This window comes from Ictidomys tridecemlineatus, chromosome 3 (genome assembly GCF_052094955.1).
Source record: "Ictidomys tridecemlineatus isolate mIctTri1 chromosome 3, mIctTri1.hap1, whole genome shotgun sequence".
In the NCBI taxonomy this organism is placed as follows: domain Eukaryota; kingdom Metazoa; phylum Chordata; class Mammalia; order Rodentia; family Sciuridae; genus Ictidomys; species Ictidomys tridecemlineatus.
This window is the reverse complement of record NC_135479.1, coordinates 39,492,940-39,520,441: the sequence shown is the minus strand read 5'-3', so window position 1 is coordinate 39,520,441 and position 27,502 is coordinate 39,492,940. Positions and strand designations below refer to the sequence as shown.

General features: G+C 38.7%; 1 protein-coding gene across 3 annotated transcripts in view; it reads right to left on the bottom strand.

Annotated features, from left to right (window-relative positions):
- Myo1d (myosin ID) overlaps window positions 1-27,502 on the bottom strand; it is a 304,749-nt gene that overhangs the window by 209,243 nt on the left and 68,004 nt on the right. For all 3 annotated transcript variants that reach the window (XM_078042469.1, XM_040269138.2, XM_005327778.5), the window contains exons 2-8: window positions 13,429-13,637; window positions 11,622-11,715; window positions 9,218-9,383; window positions 7,752-7,805; window positions 5,835-5,930; window positions 2,495-2,611; window positions 337-540 (exon numbers count right to left, since the gene is read on the bottom strand). In XM_078042469.1, the coding sequence (XP_077898595.1) occupies window positions 337-540; window positions 2,495-2,611; window positions 5,835-5,930; window positions 7,752-7,805; window positions 9,218-9,383; window positions 11,622-11,715; window positions 13,429-13,637 (940 nt within the window). The remainder of the gene's footprint in view (window positions 1-336; window positions 541-2,494; window positions 2,612-5,834; window positions 5,931-7,751; window positions 7,806-9,217; window positions 9,384-11,621; window positions 11,716-13,428; window positions 13,638-27,502) is intronic.

Sequence of the window (27,502 nt, the reverse complement as noted above, 5' to 3'; positions counted from 1 at the left end):
TATATCCCCAGCCCTCACATTACATGATTTTTAAAATAATTCATTCTGCACTGCCTCCCCTTACCCATCCCTCCACTCTGCCTCTTGATCTCCTTTTGAATTATTGGTCTCCCATAAGGCTCTATTCTTGGTTCCCTCATTCCCATGGTTGGTATGATTTTGCTTTTCTGGTGTGATGCTCACGGACAGAGGGGTTCATTGAGACTATGATGGTCAGAAAGTCTTATCATGGTTTCTAAAAGCCTTTGCCTGCTGTCAAGAGGTGTCTGAATACATTCTTGATGGGTTTCACTCATGCTGCAGCTGCAATCCCCCCGGGTCTTGGTGAAACCTCACCTTGGCAAAAGCATCTCGGCCGTAGCAAGCTTCTTGTTCTGTGTGCTGCTTGTCGATGATGTCACGGCCTGTGGCCACTGTCCTGTAGAGAAGGGCTTTCTCAACCATGTCTGTCTTAGTAGAGAGCAATTCCGCTATGATAGACACAACCTTGGTGTTCTCGATGAGAGGTGTGTCACCGTCCACTACAAATTTTAAATTTCCCTATATCAGAATTGAAAAGAAGAAGACACATCATTTCCAGTGAGGTTCTGAAATATTATGTCAGGGATATATTTGCCAATTTAAAATACAATTCAAGTGTCCTTGTTTGCACCCATCTTCCCAAGATGGGTGTGATTCTGTTTGAATCTTCTGGGTTTTGAACCCGTTACATCCATGACATTGGCTGCTACTCTGAATTCTGCAACATCAAGGATAGAGGACTAGAAATGAAAATGAAAAGCCCAGCACTTTGTCTGTTTTCTCCCTCTTCTCCAGAAACTTGCACAACTTTTTGTTTTCAGCTTATTTTTTTTATAGCAATCCTATATTTTTATGCAGTCAAATTTATGAGTCTTTTGACAAGGGTTTTTCTTTCTTTGGTGTCCATACTTAGACCATTCCTTTCCAAAGAGTTTATGGATACTTAATATTTTCTTCTAATACTCTATTTTCTTTCATTTAAACTTTTAATCTACTGGGAATTTATTTTGGCATGTATTGTAAGGTAAGACTCTGACTTTACTTTTTCAGATGGTTAGTGCCCCAACACCATTTCTTGGGTTGTCTAGTTTTTCTCTTCTGACTTGAAATGTGTGTGTGTGTGTGTGTGTGTGTGTGTGTGTGTGAAGTTTGCTCAAGTGTTTGAATGTATTTATGTTCCACTCACTAAATAAACAATAAATATTTATTAACCAACAACCAAGTGTCTAGCATGTCAACTGATCTATTGATTAACTTGTTGATCTGGTGTTAAATTTTTATAACAAGTTTTAAGACATCGTAGCATTTACTATCACTTTAACTTTGGCAGAATTCATTTTGTCTTCTCTCCTCCCTTCCTCTACCCTCTATTCTTCTTTAACATTTTATTTGATCTTCTTACAGGTTTATTGGTCTAGGTAAACTCTAGGACCATGAAATCAGTTAAGAACAAAATAAGGTTCTTGTCTGGATTCTGAGAAGGGCCACTGGATTCTATTTAGAAACTAACGTGAAGACACAAGACAATGTATGATAATGCAGTCTTCCTAGACAGGAATATTTATTTATTTATTTATTTGGCCCTGTGAGGAGCTGGCTGCCCCTTTGAGGTTGTGCCACCCCTATAAAATGCCTTGTAACATTTTTCATATGGATTCTTCCTCCTCTTTCTCCTCATTCTGATTCTTAAGGTTTTAAGCTTTAATACTATCAATTATAATTGTAAAATTATACTAGGAGCTAGGGATCTCATAGTCACCAAATGGTAAGGCTTTTAAAAATTTTTTTTTTAAATTCCATGTACTTCTGACTCAGAGTTAAATCTTGTTATATTGAGGAGAAAGGTAATTTTTGTTCCAGATTTGTATCTGTGTCATCTTTCATGAAATGTAAGGTTGCATGTTCATAAAGTTTCCAACACCTCCAATCATGTTAGGGATAGTGAAATAAACCCAGCAGGTGGTTCTTCATTTCTCCTGGGTTTGAGGAGCTCTAGTGGAAAACCCCTGGACCACAGGTGTGTGGCAGTGGCTTGTGGTTTTGGCCCTGTGAGGAGCTGGCTGCCCCTTTGAGGCCATGCTACCCCTATAAAATGAGATGACTAAAATCCAGTACTGATCATCCATGATCTTATGTTTCAAATGCTATTAGAAATTTACACTATTAGTAGTCACATTATTGTTGGGTTTTTTTCTCCTCAAAATTAACTAGTTCGAGGCTTGACAATATCAATGAGACAATGAGCTGAAATCATAGTTTCAAAACCCACAGTGGTTATCCCTCATAATATTATAAAATAATAGTGAGAACCACCAATTAATTTCTTCAAAATATGAGCCAAGTTTTCTTTAAATAAATTGCTTTTTAAATCCACAGAGAAAAAACAAAATTTTCTTAAAGAGTATCCTCTCTCCACAGGGAGCCAAAACATTCTGAGAGGTGAACCCCACTCTAAGCACACACTCCCACTTACCAAGTGAAGAATAGTAGCCAGAATTTTATATACTGTTTGAATCTCCTCGGGTTTGAAGCCAATTACTTTCATGGCATCAGCTACAACTTTAAATTCTGCAGCATCATTGATAGAGGACTAGAAATGAAAAGGGAAAGCCTAAGTCAAGACATTTCATATTAGCATTAAAATCTAACAATTTTGAAACTAAGTTCAAGTTTAGCCATGGTCTTGATATCTTTGGAGTAAATCACTAAAGATGATGAGTATCCAGATAATAAAAGTATTTCAGGGATGGGAACATCATTCAGCACATTTACAAGCCCACTTGGGTGTGATAGCCATCTACCTAATAAAAGCACTGTGCACTTTTCTGGAAGCTTCAGTCCTGAGTTGGGATCAGACGTACTGATTAGCACTCCTGATCGGTGAGGGCAAAGGCATGGAATGCAAGATCACAAATGGAAATGTTGAATGTGGGAACTTTCAAAATATATGATTGGCTATTATCATCTGTGGCTCTTTCTGCATAATTTATCTCCCTCTCTTGCATAATCAGACTTTTTATTTCCCAGATGAGGAAAGCAGGCCCCCAAGAGCAAAGCAGCCTGTCTCAGTCACTCGGTAAGCTGTGAAACAGACTGGGCCCGCTTCACTTTTTCACTCACTTGGAAATAAGTCAGATCTTCTAAATGTTCAGGGGAGTTCGAGGATGAATCACCTGCCCTTACGGAGCCATGGCTATGAATTCAGGCTGTGAATTCAACAGAACTTTATAATAAAGCAATGGTTAACTGCCTATGTTACAACGTTTCCCAAAGCAGCCATTATAGACTCATCCTTTTCTTGGTGAGTTGCTGCTCTTGCCTGGACACAGAGACCCAGCATGATGCTCACCTGATGAGGGAACCTCTCTGCTGAGGAACACATGCTCCTCTGGTATCCAGGAGATAATCAAGCAAGAGGTTGCACCCTACTAATTTTTTTTATAACCTTAGGAAAGATAATTAACCTCATTGAGTCTCAATTTTTGTCATGGTTAAAATGGACATAGTATATTTATTTTAGTACTAATGTGAAAATGGAATGAGAATTTGTATAAGGTACCTCCCTAGCTAATAGCACATAAAGACACACAAATATCAGATACTACTATTATTGTAAACCACAACAATGTTGAAATTGCAAAGCAACTGGAGAAAAGTTCTAAAAGTGTGGGGAACTGCTTACTGTTTCCCCAACACCCCTTCCACCCGACTTGTTTCTTACTAACAGAACATTTGTTTACTCTTCTCCAAGCACACAACTGGCCTGCACCTCACCTCATGGGTACATCTCCACTGGTCTAAACTAATTATGTCTAATTATGGGGATCTTGTTTCCCCTGCCAATCACCTGGTTAGCCACATGCATGTGATGCTATTTTTGATCAATAAGAAGCGAGGGAGGGAGAGAGGGAGAGAAGAAAAAAGAGAATGAATAGAGACAGATAGATATGTGCGTGAAGTGAGTGTTCCAGGGAGAATTATCCCAGTTTATAAAGAGATATAAGGCCAGGAATATTTCTTTTGCCTCTGACTCCTAGAATTTTGAGACCATGAGGAAAACCAGACTAAGAGGACAAGATAGTCCCCTGAGTAGAGGAAAGCTGTAAGTTAGTAAGACAAACAAACAAACAAACAAACAAACAAAACCACCTGGGTTCCTAACAACATGTGGAGGCAACAACCATTTCTGGAAGTGCCCTGTCTGGAGGCTTCTTGTCTTGTAAGATAAGTAAGCAACCCATGGTATCTTAATTGTGTAATGAGTTCTACACCTTAAGACTAGTTAAAAATATGTAAAGCAATATTTCTAGATAAAATTATCATTAATTTATATTTGTCTGCAAGGGAAGACAATAAGAATTACACTGTAATATAATAACAAGTTTACTTATTGTGTGATTTCATTTCTAAGCATGCACACAAACCCTGATCAATTATTATTATGTGTGGATGGTAAGATTTAAGCATATTTTTGCTTCCTTTTGGTTCAACTTTATTTTAGGTTTTAACTCAGTTGTTTTTGTTAGAGGGGAAGCGTGGGTGGGGGAGGGAAAGTAGATACAGAATACTTATCAATAAAAGGGAATGTAAGCTGAATTTAACTTAGAAAAAGGCCTAAATATTAACTTAATACTTACTTTCTTGTGGGGGCTCTACTTGGGCCAATCTGACTAAAAAAGAATGTTTCCAGCCACGGGCTTTCTAAGTGTTGATTTTATAATCCTCTCTACATATTCAAGTATCTCTGATGATTCTCAGAAAGGTGGAGTGTTGCCCTCTATTGTTCTATTTTCAATTAAATTTCAGCCAAATATTTCTGCTCTGTGAAAAGTTGGTGTTATCTAAATGTCAAATAATGGAAAATTAATTGCAAAAACGTATTATTTATTTTTATGCCTAGTGATAAAAATGGAGCTAAACCAGTAGTGAAAGTATAATTAGCTGAAGGTAAATAATAAAAAAAAATTAAAGACATATATTCTACAGCTTAGATCCTTTTTTAAGTTTATTTTTCATCCAATGAGAAAAGCAATGCATCTTTCATTAAAGTTTAAAATGTTGAAGAGTAGAACACAAATATCCATAATATCACCCTTCCTGAATAAACAGTTAAAAAATGATCTATGTCCTCCAGATCTTTATTTAATGCATTTATATACTTTTCCTTCTGCAAAACAGAATAATGTAATTATTGCTTATAACCTACCACCAACAAACAGCTGTATTATCACCAATAGTTGTAAAACGACTAGCAGAAAGTTAATTAGAAATAAAAGAGCAAAAATGTACGTGCACATGTGTATGTGAGTGTTTGCACGCAAAGGGAGGGGGAAAATGGATTAATTTTGAAAGCTGAATACACAGAAATGCCCCATGGGCCAAAAAACTATTTCTAGGATACGTAGAAATCAGCATCTGGGGGAAAAAACAGTGAATGGAGAATCAGAGTTCTTTTTAATTTTGTTTTGTTTTACTAACTTGCCTTTGGCCAAATCATATGAAATCTTAGAAGGCAGACTTCCTTGTTCTACTAATATCTTTATAGTAGCAAAATATTGGAATAGGATTAAAAACATTGAACACAGAAAGAACCTTCTTTTCTGCTAGATGGTAACAAAATATAGGGATGGATTATTTAACAGAGTTGTTGACTATAATGTACGTGTCTCTGTCTCTGAGAGTTTAAAAAATAGAAGAGAATTAGAAGAAATGTGCATTTGCCTAGAGGCAGCAGGCTCAGTCAGATGAATAGTTAATGTCCCTTCGGATTGTCTGATTCTGTATCTGAACAACCTTGAAGAAGAAATTCCCACCTTTAACTGAGCTCCAACATGGATGTAGTTGTAGGATGAAAGGGATTTCTGCAGGTGTAGAGAGTGCAGTATCTGCTCTGACCCTCCTTGGAGTAGCTGAAAAACATTTCATTAGAAATAAATTGGTAAGATATATACGGAGGCAAATATATCAAATACCCTACATTTATGTCAATCTGGGGGATTTGGGCTTTGAAGAGTTTTTAAAAGTTGTTTGGGCTTTTTGCTTCTTTTTACCTGAAGGTAAATAGCTTCAGTGTCATAAGTTAAGCAGAATGTTATATGATGCAGGACAAAAGGTGTGAGTAGGATTATCTGGAAAACAGCACCCTGGCCCTGAGGGGGTCACTTGTTTAGCATCCTCAGTACAGAGGGATAGAGCTGTGCCTCTGAATCTGGAGAAAGTCAACCCTCCACAGAGTGAAGAGGCATCGCAGATGCTGGAGGCACACTCAAGAGGAGACTGCTTTTTAGGGCTTGGCTAGCTTCACTTAGCATAATCTGCTCTATTGCCCAGAGGGGTGAAGACAAGAGGACAGGAAGGAGGAGGAAAAAAAAAAAAAAGAGGAGACTGCTTTTCTTCACCTGTTACCCTCTGCGGGGAGGAGGACCAAGGGGGTAAGACTCAGTGTTGGATGAAGACAGATTTTAGCACCTTCATTCAAGGGGGAAAACACTGGGAAAAAAGTTTTGAGTGCTTGAAATTAACAACTTTTCTACATGTGCTAGAAAAACAGTTCACTCAAGACAGCCAATTGTCAACAAAAACGGATACAAAATTGACAGCTCTTTTATAGAGAACATGCCTTTGGTGAGGCATTGTGTTTAAATTCTCTATGTTGAACTGTATGCTTTGGTTTACTTAAAAGGGATAACTATCAGACTTTGAAAACCGAGTTTTCATGCAAACACCCAGGAACTTGCATGTGTGAGTGAGGGGTATCTACCACAGTAGTTACCAGACCCTATGGGACACTGTGCTCGATTGCACGGTGGTCCTTCAATCACCTGCATAGACAGCTTATGCATGGAAAGCAATCTCAATTGATTCAGAGCTTTACTTCTTAAAAATCCAAATTAATATTGCTTAATTTGACCACTCTATTTATTAGCCTTGGTTTAGATCAGTTTGGGCTTTAAAAAATTATAATGATGCATCAAACTTGGTTTCTTAATGCAGATTCCATAGCACAAGGGACAGTTAAAAGATTCTGGCCTAGACTCTAACAGTATTCCCAAAAGAATTGTTCAGTTTTTTTCTCCCCTAAGCTTTGATGGGATAAAGACAATTCTCCCTTGAATTTATAAATCCTGGTTATTTTTTGTAAAAAGAAATCATATTGCTTTAGAGTCTCTTTATAATAGCAAAATAAACTGAATTTGCATTTCCAGTTCTGGAACTCAAAAATATAGGGACAAGAGCTTCAATTAAAATGTAATGTTTTGAACAACCAACAATAAAAATAAAAAAATAAAAAAATAAAAAAATAAAAAATAAAACCAGGGCCGAAAACTGAAAAATAAATATTAAAAAATTCTCTCTCTCTTTTTTTTTTTTTTTTAAAAAAAAACCTTTTAAAAAAATAAAACCAAATTAATTTAGCATATTGAGAATTGACCATACCAAAAATTTTCATGGTCATTACACCATTCTCTGCACTGCAAAGAGACGCAGGTGATGCTCAATCTAGTTCATCTGATTGGTAACCACTGCTAGCCCTCACAAATGGTCATGCTAATTAAATCTCTTATGAAGCATGTGGGGTAAGGTGTGTGCACATGTATACACATCTGTAATGTGTGTGGACCAATGGGCACAAGAGAGGGACGGAACAGGGGAGAGCCCAATACAAAAACACCAATTTCTGGAGCAGCTGGGTAAATGATCAATTCTCTGGCCAACAAGAGATCACTAACCTGATAGAAAGAGTGAAAGCTTCTTTCTCCTGGCTGCTGCACAATCACTCGAGACTAAGGAAAAACACATTCAAATGGTTAAACTCAAAATGTCCCCATAAAATAAAACGGAAGCCACTTTCTTAGGGAATCTTGTGTCTCCAGTGCATTTCAATGTCCTAGGACAAGGAATAGTTCTCACCTAAGACTAGATCTTCCCTGTTTCTCAAGCATTTTTTTTTTTTATAATTCTTAAAACAGAGGTTCCTAAAACTTTCTGAGCAATGAAGCTATTTTGATTTTTCTTTTAAATCAGGAGCCTAAAGATAGTATTTTGTGAGGTTTGGAGATTGGAAGTAGGGAGAATAGAAAGGAATGCTTTGGGAGGACTATTCTCAACATTCCCTTCCCCAGGGTCTGCTGGCATTTTAAAGAGCAAGGCTGTATATCCTGTAATAAAACCAGTTGCGCAAGATCAGTCCCTAGGGACTCCTGCCTTAGATGGTTCCAGAAAGACTGCTGTTAGGATAGGGCTCAAAATGTGAGTTCGTCCAGTCTGAAGGGATTCTTTTGATTAAACATGTGCGTAAAGCCATGAAATATTTTGTAAAAAGAAGACTGATAACACTTGGCATTTCCCGTCCTTTTCTAACAGGCTCTGATAAAACACTCATTTCCTTAACACTCTGACCTCAATATAACAAAAATAAAGATTATGCTGCATTATACTGCCCTAAAAGAAGCTACAGAGTAAATGGGACGGGAAATCCTTAACTTAGAAGGCATGTCCTCTTAGGTCAGAGCACAACTTAAGGTGGAGACTCAGCTCTATTAAGTACAAGCTTAACAGTGAATCTTGGGGATGCACGTGCTCCTGCAGTCAGACCCAGCGATGATCAAGATTAGTTAGGACATGACTGTTCTGCCAGTCCCAAGAGGAAAGTTTTATTTGAATCTCCTAGAAATTGGGCCTAACATTTGCTTAGGCAGATAAAACATATTCCAAGTTTTCACTGACCAAATACAGTATGCTTTATAATTAGGGTGTAAGATCGCAGAGTATGTATGTGATACTACAAAGCAGTGAACAAACAGAACCTAAGAAGAAAAGGAAATTTCAAATTAATTAAAAAGAACATAGATGGAAGAGGGTGATGGATAAAGACTAGAACTGACGAGTCCTAGTTGGTTTTTGGTTAAACCTGACCCAGAAGTTTGTGTTCACTCTCTTTCAATCCCCCTGCATATGGCCCTTTCCCCCAAAATCTGTATCTACCAAATCCATAAATTTTTCTAACTTGGTATTACAAGTGCTAATAAGAAAACACAAAAGGAGAATCTTATCACACAAAGCTAACTTGAGGAGGGAGAAAAGGATTAAAAACTACTTTAAAGCTAAAAAGTTAAATTCTATAAATAGAATCAAGTATTTAAAAAATAACATTTAGCATTTATAAACATTATCCTCAGAAATTAGCACACTTTACCTTCTCCAATAAGTAGTTGTTGATATGCCCACCAATAGGGTCTCCTTTGAAATCAAAGTTGATATCCATGTATTTTCCAAACCTGCTTGAGTTGTCATTACGGTTGGTTTTGGCATTTCCAAAAGCTTCCAAAACACAGTTGGACTTAAGCAGCATATTCTTCACTCTTTAATACAGATAAGTGAAAGTCATTATAAAAAGTTGCAGAGACTAGGACTTTTAAAAAATTGGACTTTGCTAAAACATTCACATATTTATTGTAAATATGCAAATATTTACAGATTGTAGCACTGTTTGCAATATTAAGAAAACAAAAACAAATGTGCACTAAGGGGGTAGATAAAATACATTTTTGTTTCCCAGTATAATGAAATGCTACATAGATGTTAAAAATAAAGAAGTACATCAACATATATAGAAAGGTATCCAGAAATGTACTAATGGATGTGAAATCAAACTGAAATATATATATTGCAGGAACTGAGTGTGTATGTGTGCATGCACAACCAGGGAATGTCTGGTGCACACAAACATGTGTTAGTAAACCTCTATAGATCTAGAGGGAACAGCACATGTCACTATGTAATCTAGGCAGGAGGTTGACGGGGTAGGCAAGGGGAGATTTCAGGGAACTTTTACCTTCAACTTAGTTCAATAATTTTTGGGTTTTTTTTCATTTTTAAAAGAATATGTTTTATTTCTGTAAGGAAAAAATTTTAGAAAGTATGTTCTGAAAAGAAAAAGAATAGATGATACAGTAGAGGAGAAAAAAATTAAAAGTATTTGCTTATCAAGCCTAGATTAGTGACATTTAAAAGACATTGTTTTAGTTGTTGATCAACCTTTAATTAATTTATTTATACATGGTGCTGAGAACCCAGTGCCTCACACATACTAGGCAAGCGCTCTACCACTGAGCTACAACTGCAGCCCCAAATAGTGACATTTTATTGTACTTAGTTATACCCAATAAATTTGATCTTTACTAATTCAGGAATTGTTCATTATTTTGTTTGAAGCTGTGTGAAATCTCTCCTTTGTATCAGTCGTGGAATGCATTTTTCACTCAATACTAAGTTTTTATAGAGTAGTCTTTCCCAATGGATATATTTTAACTTCATGCTAGTCCTTATGTCTTATTTTTATTTCTCTGACAAAATCCCTCTCATACAGGCATACCTGCAGAAAAGTAGCCTCTGAAACAGCCCAATGGAACAGATCCATTGTTCTTCCCACGAATACCGCAAGTGACCCTTCGGCCTTATCACCTCATAAATTAAAGTATACTTTTAAAATGTGTGTGGAAACTTCTTGTTCAAAAAGGAAACTATAAAACTATGGTAAGACATGCTTGTGAAAGACTAGTAAGTGTTTACATGCCTTACTCTACTCCAAGAAATAAGATTAATTTCATTCTCAGCTAGTTATTCTCCTGAGCTCCTAAGGAAATGAGGAAACCTTGATCCAATCCTCATCTTTGTTAGACTACAACGTCAGAAGTGGGATATGGCACAATTAAGAAGAATGCCTGATTAATGATGGAAAGCGCTCACCCATGTAGGGCCACTGAGTCTATATTTTCCTCTTTATGTCAGCCCAGTTCCCTGTCTTCCTCATTAGAAAAATGAAGGTTGTGACGCCTAGATGGGATGTGACTTCAGGAAATTAACAACCCCCTTTAAAGCTGCTGCCTATTAGGAAAAGATTCTTTTTCTCTTCCAAAATGCTGCACCACATAAGAAAGTCAAGTAATTTTGCTTTATAATCACATCTTTTAAAAGCCCATCCATTCATTCCTTGAATGTTTGCTGAATAAACGCTGTTTGTCAGTGGGTCCTACCTGCAGGGCTGTGCAGACCAGCTGTATTGCTCATCGCAGCGTGAGCAGCAGCGTGGCTTGGCACGAGCCCCTCTCAGGGGTGAACCTTACTTAGAACTTCCAATATGGGCAGGTTCTGGTTGCAGCAATGATGGGAAGGCACAGATAGGCCTTCCAGACCAGCTTCACTCAGAACACAGTTTAAAAATAAAACAAACAAGGAACAAGGAACTTGCGACAGCTTCGACAATAAAGTACAGAGTACTTTATAATGTACTAGAGTACATTATAACAGCTCTGTTGACTGCATGTAAGGCAGAAGTTATACTTTCAACTGTTTCAGAGTAATAAAAAAGAAAAAAATATGTATATATATATAAAATATTTACTATAGTAGTATTTTTCTACTAAAAACAAATCTAGAAATAGAGTAACAAATAGAATTAGAGAGAGATGATATGCAATATGAGAATCAAAGCAGTTTAATTATCAAAAAATTATTTGACATCTGTCTGTTTAGGCCCTGCCAATCTGTAAAGAGAATGGGGCTCCCACATTACCTACTCGCTGTCCGTCAAGCCTTACCTTTCCACCTCTGCTCTCTGACTGGGGTTGGTGATGGCCGCAATGTACTGCATGATGTACTTACTGGCTTCTGTTTTACCAGCTCCACTTTCCCCTGGAGGAAAGAAATTATGCAAGACTTAACATCTTAATTTAAACCAAGATTAAACTAGTTTTCAGTAGAATAATTTTAAATTTCGATGTTATTCACTTCAGATCCCTTGTGCTACAGAGAGCCCTTCCATTTTGCAAGTTATCTTGCCCTGTATTGCCTCTAACAGATCTGAATATATTGGGGGAGGGGAACTATTATAGAAGTAAAATAATGAATAGACTGAAGATCAAGGGTAAATTCTGGTAAACCATTTCTTACACTAAGTCTTATATTGAGCCTTAATTTTAGACAATGGCTTCTAAAACTAGTAGAAATGAAGCAAGGTTGTGATTCAAGCAGTGGCCAGAGCTAAATTTGTGTAATGTATTTTCTATGATGGAATTTCATTTAACTTAAAGGGGATAAATATAGGGTGTTCATTTATATATTTATTTATTTTGGATTGAACACAGGAGTGCTTAACACTGAACCACATCCCCAACCTTTTTAAGATATTTTATTTAGCGATAGGGTCTCACCGAGTTGCTTAGGAATATAATTCTTTTTTAAAACTAAAGTTAGAGCTAGGTGTCATGGCGCATGCCCATAGTCCTGCTACTCAGGGAAGATTGCCTGAGCTCAGAAGTTTGAGGCTAGCTTGGCAACATAGTGACACTTAGTCTCTTAAAAAAAAAAATTAGGAGTAATTGTAGTGAAGAAAAACCCTACCAAACTCCAGAAACAAAGTATCACAGAAAAAGCATGACACTCAGGATAATTGGTGGTGGAAGGAAGGGATCAATTTGGAAGTTCTATCTTATTTTTGACAATCAAAACAAAATAATGATCATAAAAGTGTTTTTTAAAAGCATAAAACCACTAATAAACCTCACAAATGTGAGGTCTTATTAGCACTAACAGAAATTCCCAGAGGTGGGGCGAGGCCAACCTGGACTAGCCAACAGATATCTCCCAGTTCTCATTTCACTACACAAGATGCCTTGAAGGGCCTGAGGTACTTGGGTAGCTCAGTTCCAGTTCCTGCATGTGGGGCAATAGTAGCCCAGGTCCCTCCACAATGGGCTTGAAAGCTCAGGCCCTGAGCTCCAAAGGCCTATTTTTGCCCCTGGGCCTCTGCATGTGCCACCGCACTAGCTCCCAAGCAGCAATCTGACTTTGACTTTATTCTTCTGTTTGGAATCTCAGTCTTTAATTTTCTTGGTTTCGTTCTGTTACTATTTAAAATGTTTTGGTTACTTTTATCTGGTACTTACATGTGCTGGGGATAGGAGGGAGCATATTCCATGCTGGGTCAGTCTGCAAACCCACTGGAAGTATCACATAATTTTTTTTTCTTTGAGATGGGTCTCCATTGCCCTGGCTGACCTTAAACTCCTAGGCTCAAGTGATCCTCCCCACCTCAGCTTCTAGAACCAGGACTAGCAGATGATCAGAAATGACATAAATAACTTGGTATGTAATGGTCATTACTACCCCCCCCTATAAAATTGCTTAGGTTTTTGCCTTAAAGATTATTTCACTGGGGATGAGGATGTAGCTCAGTGGTAGGGTGCTTGCCTGGCACAAGCCCTGGATTTGACTCTCAGTACTGTGCATGTGTGTGTGTGTGTGTGTGTGTGTGTGTTTGAACAGACACACAGACATACACTCTCAGCAATTATGTACCAAATAAATACATCTTGACCTTGATGTGCCGGGGACCCCTTCAAATACCTGATATCATGATACAGGTGTCTTTTGATCGCCTCTTCATAGCTTTGTAAGCAGCATCAGCGATAGCAAAAAGATGAGGGGGTCTCTCGTAGAGCTCGCGGCCTCGATAGTGCTCGATTACGTCTCTCCCATAGATGTTCAGAGACTTGTAAGGATTCACAGAAACAACGACTTCGCCAATGAACGTGTAGATGCGCCCCTTCTCAAATCTGTACGGGAGCAAAACAAAGGAAGACATAGCTATGGTTTATGTAGAAATGCTACTTCTTTCCTGAGCGTCTCTTATTTCCAGTCAAGTTCAAATACCCCAGCAACAACTTCTGAACTGATGTGCCATTGATTCCGAGTTTGCTTTTAGAGACCATGTTTGAGGCTATTTCCTTCCGATGCCACCAACAGAAAACACCGGTAAGGATTAAAAATCAGCAAGAAAGAAGAATTTAACTTGTTGGAGGCCAAAGATTTACTGTTTCCAAAATATAGATGGCCAAGAAGAAAAAAGTAAAATCAGTAGAAGAAAATCTCAGAGTTCTAGGAGAAAAAGAAATAATGTTGAACCACTCAGCTACATTTTCAATTACAAAGAGGCCTGCCCAAGCACGAATATATTTCTTCTCTTACTTGAAACCTTGCTAAAATGTCAGGAAAGGAATAAAAACAGTGAAATCCATACCAGCATGGTAGAGGAGAAGACACTTCTGTCTGGTATAAATAAAATTTATTTTTTTTTTAGTGACAGCCTAAAATCCCATGGTGTAGGTAAATCACAGTCTAGTCGATGATTCTCCTTCCCTCTGGAGACTATGTATAGTACTGCAGAAATTACTGTGGACACATAATCTTACAAATCAGGGCTGTTATTTCTGTGGGAAAGAGTCTAAGGAATGGGACAGCTGGTTGAAAGATATGTGTATTTTAAAAGTAACTTTAATATGATTGCAACTCCCCCTCCCCCCAAAAAAAATACAAAGGTTGAAAAGCTATCCATATACGTATTTGCATGCATATGTGTACATGAATATATTTGATGAGTATATGAGCATGGGAAAATATGGAAGAATATGTTGCTTCATTCATCCTTGGATGCGCACAGTAGGGTGTACGGATAAAGGGGTCTGATGAGGAAGGTGACGTGGGCGGGTGGGAGGAGGACAAAGGAAAAGAGTGAAAACCCCATGATTGCAATTGTAAATATAGACACATCAATTTGCATGAAGAAAGCACTTGAACATAAAACTTAGAAAACCTGTAGAGATCTGCTATTTACCTCGCAATCCACCCCCCCACACACATGTGAACCAGAGCTTGGCTGTTTCTACACAAGTGTTTGTCACCACACTCCGCCTGCTGGACCGAGGCACAGGTGGACACACGTGTTTGCCCTTCAGTATCCAGGGACACTGGCTCCAGTAACCCCAGAAGATATCAGAATTTGTGGATGCTCAAGTCCCTTATATAAAATTCCATAGTATTTGTGTAGAACCCAAATACTTTAACTCATCTCTTGGCTTTTTGTAATACCTAATATGATGTAAATGCCATGGAAATAGTTGTAATACTATGTTATCTAGGGAATAATAAGAGGGAAAGTCTGTACATGTTCAGTATAGGCACAATTTTCTTCCCCAGATATTTTTGATCCAGAGTCGGTTGCTTCTGTGAATGTGGAGGGGCAGCTGTATATCATCACATCCCAGAGCTGGTGGAGAAGAGCCCCCAGAGAGGCTCTGGGGTGCTCCCCAGACGCACGCCTCTCAGCACCCGGCTGGTGGCCAACAGGGCAGGGAAATAACTAAGCTTTGGGGACCAAAATGTAAGATCTTTGAACTTCCTTTAAACTAGAATGAAGGTTGTTGGCTATAATTAGGAGTAGAAACAAACATGCAGATAATGTCAATAGTAAGTTAGAACCAAGATTTTTATCAAGTACTTAGTGAGTATTTAAATAAAAGTTATCAAGTATTTTGAGATTTTCTGTGCATTTTTTAGCTGGGGTTTTACTATTCATCCTCCTTGCTGTTAGAAATTTTATAAGGTAGTTGAAAGCATTGACTTTAGAGTCTTTTCATCTTAGTCTGAAGGTTCATATTACAAACTTAACAGTAGTGAGGTCTTGTGAAAGCTAATTAACCTCCCTGTGTTTCAGCTTTTCCATCTGTAAAATGGCAATGATTACACTCCTCTATCCTTCTAGCATTGAGTAAGTACTTTTTTTTTTTTTAAAGCAATTAATCTTGGGGCTTGCCTGGGCTCAGTGGTAGAGCGCTCGCCTAGCATGTGTGAGGCACTGGGTTCGATTCTCAGCACCACATAAATATAAGAAAATGAAATAAAGGTGTTATGTCCATCTTCAACTAAAAAAAAAATTTAAAAAGGCAATTAGTCTTTATAATTCTGATATGTTATTCATGAAGAGCATTTTTAGTAAAAGTTTATATATATAATATATGTATAAATATATATATACATATAGTTGTAGGAATTTTAATTGTATTTTATATGTGTATATATATTTAGTTGTAGTTGGACACAATACCTTTATGAGGATCAAACCCAGCGCCTTGCACATGCTAGGCAAGTGTTCTATCTCTGAGCCACAACCCCAGCCCAGGCTTTTAATTTATTAACATTGCTACTGAAATCAGAGCCATTAGTACACCTGAGGCATCACCATAGTCTGATTGCTTGCCTCAGTTGTCAATGAACTCCAAGTCACCAGAAAAATGTCTACACAACTCATGTTTAAAGACCTACAAAAAAATGGGCTGGGGCTGTAGCTCAGTGGTAGAGTGTTTGCCTCTTACGTGGAAGGCACTGGGTTTGATCCTCAGCACCATGTAAAAATAAAATGAAGACATTGTGTCTACCTACAACTAAAAAACATTTTTAAAAAAGACCTACAAAAATAACAAAAGGTAAGATTTATCACTCAAGTGTTTCTGGCTTAACCTGCAAATCTGTAGTATACGCCCACCAGGTATCTCTAAGGAACTTAATTAAAATGACAAGATTCTTTAGTCTTTAAAAACTTCTCAATGAGGAAAAAATAGCAGAAAATAGCAAAAGGACATTAGGAAAGTCAGCTCATGATTCTGGGACCCCATGACTAGGAGACACAACAAATAATATGAGTTAGAATGTTGTTCTAAGATTCCAGGTTTGTTCAATAATATACTTTATTTCTCACTAGTTACTAGAGCCAGTAATAGATCATTCTTCTTTAAAATTCTATTTTAGCAAATAAAAAATGTTTATCAAAACCTCTGGGCATCATGTTTGTAAAATGCAATTAAAATTCCTACACACAATCAATGACTATTATGAATCATGCATAACTATTATCTTGACGATAAACAGTAGAGACTCAGAAAAATACAATATTAAATATAATGCTTCAACAATTTGCAAAACATCAGAAGCACATCTTATTTGAAATTCTATCAAACTTTCAATTTGATTAGGTCTCAAAAGTCACCACTAGATGGTGCTAATATACACTTTAACACAAACTCAAAAGATTTGCGTCTGCTTTGGATGGGTTCAGGGTGAGGAGCAAGCCAGGTTTTCTGGAGGAACTGCAGTAATTATCCTAGATGACAAACAGGATTATGCCATCTGTTACAGGAGAACGTGGAAGGCATTTCTATGACCTCAGAGTGAAAACCTGTTAAGACAAACTTGTAAGTCATCCTTCAAATATGTATCTGCTTGGCTTCAGACAGTAGGCCTAGCCCCTGGCGTTAAAAAAAAGAGAGAGAGAGAAAAGAACATGAAAGCACTATAAATAAATAATAACAACAAAGAATGACAGGTGGGGAGATAAAAGCATGTGCTATATGGTGTCAAAGGCTGTCACAACACACTAGTCTGAATGAGGAATACTGGGAGTCATGGCAGGGCGTGTAAGGTCTGGCCTGGACGTTCCTTTTCACTTAAATTCTAACTAGCACCCAAACTTCCACCCATTAAAACCTTCCCCACCCTCTCTGTCACCCTTGCTCTCACGTGAATGAGCTATTTACAGTTCCCACGGGCACCATGCCTTCTTGATTTTGCCCGTGGGGTTCCTTCTGCCCAGCACACCTTCTGCCTGGTCTCTTCCTGCAGGTACCCGGTGGGTTCCCACTCATTCTTCAAAAGCAGTTCATTCCTTGAGAGAGTCATTCTTGATGTCCTGCCTCTGACACCAAGATTCGGACCTTTGCTCACTTCTTTTCCCCCTTTAGAGTTCCCCAAATGGTTAAAATAGCTTGACAATCACTGATGCTTTTTTTTAAACGTAAGAAAATTTTAAAGTATTTCTTAAAAGGGCTAGATGTTTTCACTGGCTTTTAAATGAAACCAAGGAGTTCTAAAAGGTTTTGGATGTGTAGCAATGGAAAAATTATAAAGATAATGCCTTTGGAGAACAATAGCCCTTTGGAAATAAACTCTGAAACACTTATTTTTTTTAAAAAGGTAGCCTCCTTAACTTGCAAATGTCACTTGTATTCAAGACCATCCACAGTAGGAAGTCAAGACGTGAGTTCCTTAGGATGAGTCATGGGCAGACTGCGTAGGACCCTACAGAGACATACAGGCTCTCTCTGTGTGTGTGTGTGTGTGTGTGTGTGTGTGTGTGTGTGTGTAACAGGGAAGTGGTTGGCCTCACCAGAGCTACTGAATGTCACTGAACAGTTAGAAAAATTCAACAAAATAAGATTTGTTTATGATATTATAGGCTTTGAAAGCCAGGCTGTGAAGAATTAGCAAAGATTCACCCACTGCTAGAATTAATAGCCTTGGTTGACTTCTTGAAATACACGTAATCAGTCAGAATCAGGAGGAAAAGCCTCTGTAAATGGTCTAGCATGCATTTAATAAAATCTTTTTTCCATAGGTCTTACTCATTGTTTCATGAGGAACCTACACATTCTGAATAGGTCTTGCTTAGTCACACTATCTGACCCAATTTCCTTCCCTTTCCAGTGTGAAGAAAATCTTAAACACCCTTATTTCTCAGGAGAGGTTTGTCTACATATGCTTTCTTCAGTAGCTATTGATTAAATTTTCCAAATAAGTCCCCAGGGATAGTGCTAAATTCACTGGCTGATCATTGTGCTGTCTGAGTTTCTCAGCAGCATTGGACATGGACTCCCGATTCCTCAACAGCCTCTTTCTTGGCTTCTGGGAGGTCATATTCTCTAGGTTTCCTTCCGACTTCTACAGTTTTCCTTTCCATGCTCTTTTGCTTCTTTCTCCTTTTCTACCATTCTCTAAATATTCAAGTTCTCTAGGGTTGATCCCAGGATCAAACACTGCCCAAGATTCCCATTTGAGAAGGACAAAGTGAGGATATCTTGGCCCCGTTCCACCCTCTGAAAATCAAGAATAAAAAATAAAACCCACGAGAGAAGAGTGTTACCTATCACGAAATAAAACACTCGCCACAATTCCAAGACACAATATATATACATGTACAATATACAATTATATATACAATGTATAACATATTCACATATACAATATATGATGAAGGGCTGTAGAATATTATGGAAACCAGACCTAGGTGAGGACAGGCCTCTGCGATCTAAGGCACTGGAGCCTTAACCACTAAATGTAAGTTAGAGTTCCAGAGCAGCCAAACCACAAGTCTCTTGCCAAGAGTAGCATGGTCACAGTATGCAGGTGAAAAAATTAGCCCCATTAGAAACTTCTGAGTAGCTGCAAGGAAGGGTTAAATGAAAATACAAATACGAATTATTATTTTTCAAAAAGTGGGCTTCAGAGTTTTAAGGCATAAGAAGTAGGTGCAATCACCCTTATCGTGAATAATCTCAATAAATGGAGATTTATCCCCGAAGCCCTGCAGCATATTCACAGGACCTACTATCAAGAAAGATGTTTGTCCTTTCAGGGCAGAGTGCTGGTCTGGAAACAACAGAACCTAAACTCCAGTGTCTACTGGCCACTCTGATAGGGGACAGAATGGTGGAGTGGTGGGGACGTGAGCCTGGAGGAAGGGTTCTGGACTGAGCTCACTGTGTTGACCTCCACAGGCTTTCACTTTTGAGGAGCAATTTACCTGCAGCCTCGCCCTGCCTAAGTCCACAGGGTATATTACATTCCTCAGAAAACTAGATATTATCTGCAGGAGATATGCAGGCCCTAAATTCCAGTAAGAAGTATAAAAGTTACCCTTAAGGGGGAGACTTTTGTGACCCTTAGGTTTCCAAACAGGTCTCAGAACACAGAGAGGTGAGGATAATTCCCCCTATCCATAAAATCTGTAAGAACAGGTTCCATCCAGTTAGAACTGGTCGGCATGGGCCAAAGTGACTTAGAGTTGGAAGGCCCCAGCCCGGGAACAATTCCACACACATACTCTTTTGATAAATGATCCAGAGTGAATTACATCTATTCAAAGATGACAAAGTGAACCAGAATGGGGTTCATGATAAGATTTTATAAGAAAAAAGTAGGTAAAGAATTTGATAAACAGAAGGCAGATCAAGAACCCCACACTCCCCATAATGAAATAGGTCATGAAGTACAAAAATAATTTTAGAAACTTCCATGTCAAGACAAAGAAAGCATAGTCCTCTAAAACAAAGTATCAAAGAAGACACCATTAGGAAAGAAAAATCTTATTTAAAATCATTAAATGGGGGGTGGGAGGGAAGGAGATAGACAGGAAGTTGGAAGAGCTTTTAAAAAATGGAAAAGATTTTTTTTGTAGACCCTTTTGGGTCTTCTAGGTATAAAATCATATCATCCACAAATAGTGATAATTTAAGTTCTTCTTTTCCTATCTTAATGCCTTTAATTTCTTTTGTCTGTCTAATTGCTCTGGCCAGTATTTCGAGAACTATATTGAATAGAAGTGGTGAGAGAGGGCATCCCTGTCTTGTTCCAGATTTTAGAGGGAATGCCTTCAGTTTTTCTCCATTTAGAATGATGCTAGCCTGAGGCTCAGCATAGATAGCTTTTACAATGTTGAGGTAAGTTCCTGTTATCCCTAGTTTTTCTAATGTTTTGAACATAAAGGGATGCTGTACTTTGTCGAATGCTTTTTCTGTGTCTATCGAGATGATCATATGGTTCTTATCTTTAAGTCTATTGATGTGGTGAATAACGTTTATTGATTTCTGTATATTGAACCAGCCTTGCATCCCAGGGATGAAACCTACTTGATCATTATGCTAAGTGAAGCTAGCCAATCCCTAAAAAACAAATGCCAAATGTCTTCTTTGATATAATGAGAGCAACCAAGAACAGAGCAGGGAGGAAGAGCAGGAGGAAAAGATTAAAATAGAGTCATGAGGTGGGAGGGAAAGGGAGAGAAAAGGGAAATTGCATGGAAATGGAAGGAGACCTTCATTGTTATATAAAATTACATATAAGAGGTTGTGAGGGGAATGGGAAAAAATAAGGAGAGAAATGAATTACAGTAGATGGGGTAGAGAGAGAAGATGGGAGGGGAGGGGAGGGGGGATAGTAGAGGATAGGAAAGGTGGCAGAATACAACAGTCACTAGTATGGCATTATGTAAAAATGTGGATGTGTAACCGATGTGATTCTGCAATCTTTGTAATGTTTTGAATAACCAATAAATAAAATAAAATTAAATTAAATTAAAAAAAGAAGAAAAAATGAAAAAGAAAATAAAACCCAGGACTATGAAATTCACAATTAAAAGCAGACTGGACCCTGCTGAAAACAGACGGGGGCAGGAAGAAAAGGTGGAAAAAGTAAGCAAAATGAAATGGAGAAGTAAAATTGAATAAAGAAAATTACAGAAGTGGAAGATAAGGGAGATCACACAATTGGTGTCCCTGGAGATTTAAGTATTCGATAAAGTGACATTTCAAAACATTACATAAATATACCAAAGAAAAATGTCAATAAATGTTGGAGCATGGACTAGTTGCTGGGGTGCGGTGGACGTCATCTAGCCTCCAGATCATTAGTGTGTGGCTGAACTGGGTTCCCCAAAGGGATCTGTTGAGTCCTAAACCTAGTCTTCGAAGGCAACCTTATTTGGAAACAGAGTTTTTGCAGATGTAACCCAGTTAAGATGAGGTCATTAGGGTGACCCTAATCCAACATGACTGGTGACCTTGTAAGAAGAGGAAATGCTCTGTGGAGACAGAGACAGGAGAACACGATGTGATGACAGAAACAGACTGGAGTAAGGCAGCTTCGGGTGAGAGAAGCAAGGACTGCCGGGCCCTTCAAGCCTGCCATGAAGGAAGCAAACGGTGGGATTTAGGTGCTGAAGGGACTTATGTTCTAGGCCACAGCACAGCCATGGGGTAGGTGGCCCGAGGTGAGCCTCACTCTCCGGGTCAGATTGACTTGACATGAGTTGACCCCCAGAGCGAGGCTCACCTTGGGCCATCTACTCCATGGCTGTGCTCTGGCCTAGAACCTGAGCCCTTTCCTCACCTAATCCCCTCCTACTTGTTTCCGTTGTGGCAGTTGTCACAGTCTTTTCTTACTTGTCGTCTTGTTCACTGTGTCATCTTCAGCAGGCAGCACAGGTCCCGAGTGAGTGAAGCAGGGTTACATGAAGTAAAAAACAAAGCACTGAATGAATGACCCCCTTGGGCCCACCTCCGTTTTCTCTCAGAAAATGTAATTGACTTAGAGAGCAAATTCAGGCTCTGAGGTCTGGAGAACCTTACATCATCTATCGTCATTTATCATCATTCCCCTCCCCATTTATGTAGTGGGTTCCCCTTCCACCTCGACCTTTCTCTTATGTGACCTATGACTTTTAAAATTAGAGGAAAGGGATAAAGGTGTCACCTAGTCTTCAAAAGATAGACCATATATCCATATCCCAGCAGAAAACATTCTACTCTTTCTGTGTGCAACTTCAAATCATCTGGATATAAATAGCAAGTTGTATCCCAGAAAAATAAAATTCGGGTACCTGCTCCAACTCAATCTCTGAGACAGGGTTTTCAGCGTTGGAGAAGGAGGTTGCAAAACATGTGGGATTGAACTGAAATTGTAGGTAACAGTAGGAATTGGTGGTATGTGAAGAGCAGAGAGAGGAGAGAGCAACTGTATGTGTCCTGTCCCCTGGGAGAGCTGACAGGTATAACACCCAGATGTTGGCTTGTAAATGCTAAAATCTATCTTATCTAAAAGAACTCAGGGCTCCATGGAGATAGAGCGGTTCATTCACTGGGATAAGGTACCTTCAAGAAGAATCTGGAATAATCTGTTGAACCAGAGAATGGGAAAGTACTCAAAGAATGACAGCTTGAATGGGCTCCCACTGGGACCTATCTGGGACCACATCAGCATTAAAATAAATCCCAGGACAGATTGTAATCCACTGAATAGAGATACAATGTAAGCAAAGAAGTCTACAAGAGGAAAACAAGTTCTTCCTTAGGGTAGAATGCCAAAGAATAAATATAGAAGGGATGATGTGAGTTGGGACACTGTCAATGGATGCTAAAGCCAGTAGCTCAAAGTATGGTGAGGAACAGGAGATTCTCATGGCCTCAAAATATCTCCCCACTAATTAATTATTAACTACAAAGGTAAAGATAATAACTTTGCAGTAGAGAAAGCCTGCAACCACGTAAAACCAAGTGATCAAAATTAATATCATCAGTATTGGAACGAACCAACATAGGGTTAATTTCATGTATCAAGTTGACTGGGCCACACAGTACTGAAGTGTTTGATGACACATTTTTCTGGGTATGTCTGTGGGGGTGTTTCTGGATGAGCTCACCTTTAAATTGGTGTACTGAATAAAGCACATTGCCCTCCCTGGTGTGGGTGGGCAGGCCCAGTCTGTTGAAGTTCTGAATGGAATAAAAGACTAAGGAAGAAAGAATTCTTTCTCTCTGCCTATCTTTGAGCTTCTCCTGCCTTCGGACTTGGACTGGAACTGACACCAGCAGTTATCTTGGTCCTGAGGTGTTTGGACTCCGACTGGGGCCACCAGCTCCCCTGCACATGTTGGACTTCTTGGCTTCCACCATTGCGTAAGTCGGGGCCTATGGTATGCCTAAGGCATTGGCATGGGAAAGGTGTGTGTGTGTGTATGTGTGTGTGTGTGTGTGTGTGTGTGTGTGTGTGTACACACATATATATACATACACATCTGTATCTTATTAGTTTTCTCTGGAGAACCTGGACTAATACAAATTTTGGTACCCAGAGTTGTTAAATGTTAAGAATTTTTAAAAATTCTGGAATGATTTTCAGAATAAGTTTTCTAAATTGATTCTGGAGTTTCTGGAATTGACTCTCTAATCCGATGAAAGACTCTTTCCAGACAGTTGATAACATATGGTATGACCTAGCAATAGAGATATGGAAAGTTTCTCCACTGCATACTCCTAATCAACCACTCATAAGATGCAAAGGGCTGGGAGACTAGTATAAGATACTTCTGAACATTTCTGAAAATCTAACAGATAGAGTGAAGTTGGCTGGTGGCTCCTGATGATGCCCGGCAAGGTGAAGAGAGGGAAGGATGAGCTCAGGGACTGCAGTGCCCAGCTCAGGAGCTGCCATGGCCTGGAGGCATCCAGGTGGGCTCTGAGGGACCTTCAGTCTCCTGTTCAGCAGGCTGAGAATCTAGACCTCCCCATCAGATGCAGGAGAGAGGCCCAGCAATCACTTCTGTGGCATCCTTCCAAACCACGGAAACAGTCTAATCAGGAACAAACCAAGACAACCTAAACTGAAGAATGTTCTATGAAATAACTGGAAACAGACACGATCAAGAAAACAGTGATATTCCAGGTTATAGGGAATTAAAGAGGCATGACAATGAACACACAGGACGCTACTGGTTTGTAACCTAGAGGAGGGGAAAAACTCCTATTAAGGGTTTTCTTAGAGCAACTGATGAAATCTGAACATTGGCTATGAATTAAATACTAGAATTGTGTCAAAATTAGAGCTCCAGAGTTTGATGATTGTACTGTGGTTAAGTAAGAGAATGTCCTTGTTCTTAAGAAACATACCTTGAATTATTCAGAGGTAACAGGAAACAGTGTCTTCAGAATACTCTCAAATGGTTAAAAGAATTACATAAAGATACAGGAAAACATAAAAAGAGAAGCTGAGAAGCAAAAAAAAAAAAAAATGCAAACAGTTGGTAAAGAATACAAGGCGGGGTTGGGGCTGTAGTCAGTGGCAGAGCACTTGCCCTGGGTTCAATCCCTCATGGTGCAAGAAAAATGCAGGGGAGTGGGGGAGAGGGGGTTTCTTGTGATATTCTTGCAACTTTTCTGTAAATCTGAAATTATCAAAGCTAACAGTGGCAAATTAAAAAAATCCAACTTCCAAGTGTATTTGTAGAATTAATTTAAATATTTATTAATTCTTTAATTGTGAATAAGATTCTTAATAAAGGACTTGAAAGATATAAATTAAAAAATTGGCGTGTTCCATCTTTTCTACAGCTTCACTCCTCAGAGGCAACTACTGCTGCTGGTTTCTTGTGAATTCTTTCAGAAATAGTTGATACATCCACAAACATGTGGCCTCACATAGGTTTTAAAAAAAAACCATGAATGGCAATGTTTTTCTAATTAAAATATTTATATTGGCAAAAATCTCTAATATTTTAGGCCTGCATAGTATTCTATTTCATGGGTGAATACATAATAATACACTGAATCAATCCCTACTGGACATTTAGGTTGTTATCAATCTTTTGCTTTGGACAATGCAACTACAAATTAATGGTGTCTATTTCTATGTGCATGCATGTTTGCATACTCATGGAACATATGTCCAGCATTGGAAATGCTGGTTCAAAGGATATGTGCAATTTAAATGATGAATTATGGCCAAATTCTTCTTCACAGAGGTTATACCAGCTTATCGTCCACCTATAATGTATGAGAATTTCTATTTCCTGAGGTGTTTTTTTTTAAATCAACAGTACCAGACCATTTTGAATGGATAGACTGTACTGCAGCTTTATTTTCAAAGTACATAAAACTTTGACCCCTTTCTTCACCACCGCACCTGCTGATGCAGCAGTCATTAAGCGACTGCCAACTTTGAATAAGGCTCAGTCCACCTCCCCAGTTCTTAGGCAAGAACCTCTTCCCAAGGGTGGAAGCATCCTATTTATGCTTTCTTGGGTCAAATCCCTTATCTGTGAGATGGAGTCACTCTGTTTTATGTCTTTTACCTATGCATTCGACCGTGTGTTGGAAAGATTATGAACTTTGAGTCACACAGCCCTGGGGCCCTGAGTTTGAATCCTGGCTCTGCTACTTACTGGTTGTATGGATTCATAAATCTCTGAGTAACTAGTAAGTGCCCATGTGCCAGGCACCATGCCAAGAGCTTGAGTTCCGGAGGAGAATAAGAGTCAGTATTCCTACACTCCACAGTTCACATAAATAGACAATGCCACACAGAAAGCACAATGGAGGATTTAAAAATTAGCTTTTATTTATCATTCCCCTCTTGCTCCTATTCACCCTTCCACTCATAATCATGTTGTTTCAAAATATATTTAAGACAATAGCAAAGATAGAAAGAATGCTGTGGGGCCAGGTGGGCATGCACACCTGTAATCCCAGCTCTCTGGGAGGCCAAGGCAGGAGGTGGTGATTTTGAGGCCAGCCTGGGCAAATGAGTGAGACCGGGACTAAAAAAAAAAAAATGTGCTATGAAAGCTTAGAGAACAGGGACAAACACAGGCAACCTGAATGAAGAATGTTCTACAAAATAACTGGAAACAGACATGATCAAGAAAACAGTAATATTCCAACTCTAGGAATGAGAGGATCCAAAGATATCTGAAAAATTATGTAGTTTGACATTTTAATTATTCAAGTAATTATAAAATCTCTGTATTTGCAGTTATGGATATTTCTTGATTTATTCTGCATTTAGAATCATCTGGAACTGGATGCTTTATTTTTGACCTTTTATTGACATACTAAAGCCCACACGTCACGACCTAGGACAGAATACTTGAGCACTAGCATAGCCCACCCACAAAGCGCATGAGTATTTCCAGTCCCATGAACAGCAGAGGTAAGGGGGCACTGATATAGAGAGCATGCTCTAGAATCTGGTTGCAGTTTTAGCACTAACTAGCTCTATGATTATATGCAAGTTATTGAACCTCTCTGTGCCTCACTTTCTTCATCTGAAGAATGGGATGATAATAGTGCTGTGTTAGCCAGATTTTCATTGCTGTAACATAATACCTGAGACAATTAATTTATCAAGAGAATAGGTTTATTTTGGAGTGATGGTTTGGAGGTGCCAGTCCATGATTAGGTGGCCCCCACTGCTTTGGGCCTGTGGTGAGGCAGCATCACATAATGGTGGGAGTGAATGGTAGAGCAAAATGGCTCACCTCACAAGCCAGGGAGCAAAAAAGAGCAAGGAGGGGGCTGGGTCCCACAATCCCCTTCAAGGGCACACCCCCAGGGACCTAAAGACCTCCCAATTATACCCCACCTCTTAAAGGTTCCACCACCTCCTAAGAAATCCACCTTCTTTTTAAAATTTTTTTTAGAGAGAGGAGAGGGAGAGAGACAGAGAGAATTTTTTAATATTTATTTTTTAGTTTTCGGCGGACACAACATCTTTGTTGGTATGTGGTGCTGAGGATCGAACCCGGGCCGCACGCATGCCAGGCAAGCGGGCCACCGCTTGAGCCACATCCCCAGCCCAAGAAATCCACCTTCTAAGGAAAGGAAAAACCTTTTAACACATGGCTTTATGATTTGGGGGACACCTGACATCCAAATTATATCAAGTACCTACCTCACGGGATTTTTATAATAAATATTCCACACAGAGTGCTCAACACACTACTGTCATATGCTAAGAGCACAAACATTCTAAATCCTATTTTTTCCATCTTTGTTTAAATTTGTTTTACTTAGTTACACATGACAGTACTGTGATCTTGACATATCATACATTTGAATCAGACGGGATATAATTTCTCATTTTTCTGAGGACTATTTTTATGACAGATAATATTTAAGTCCTTTAAATGTTCTTATTGATGTCTTTGATTTTATTTGTAGTCAATTGTTCATCCAACCCATTAATACTGTCAGCACTCATGTTC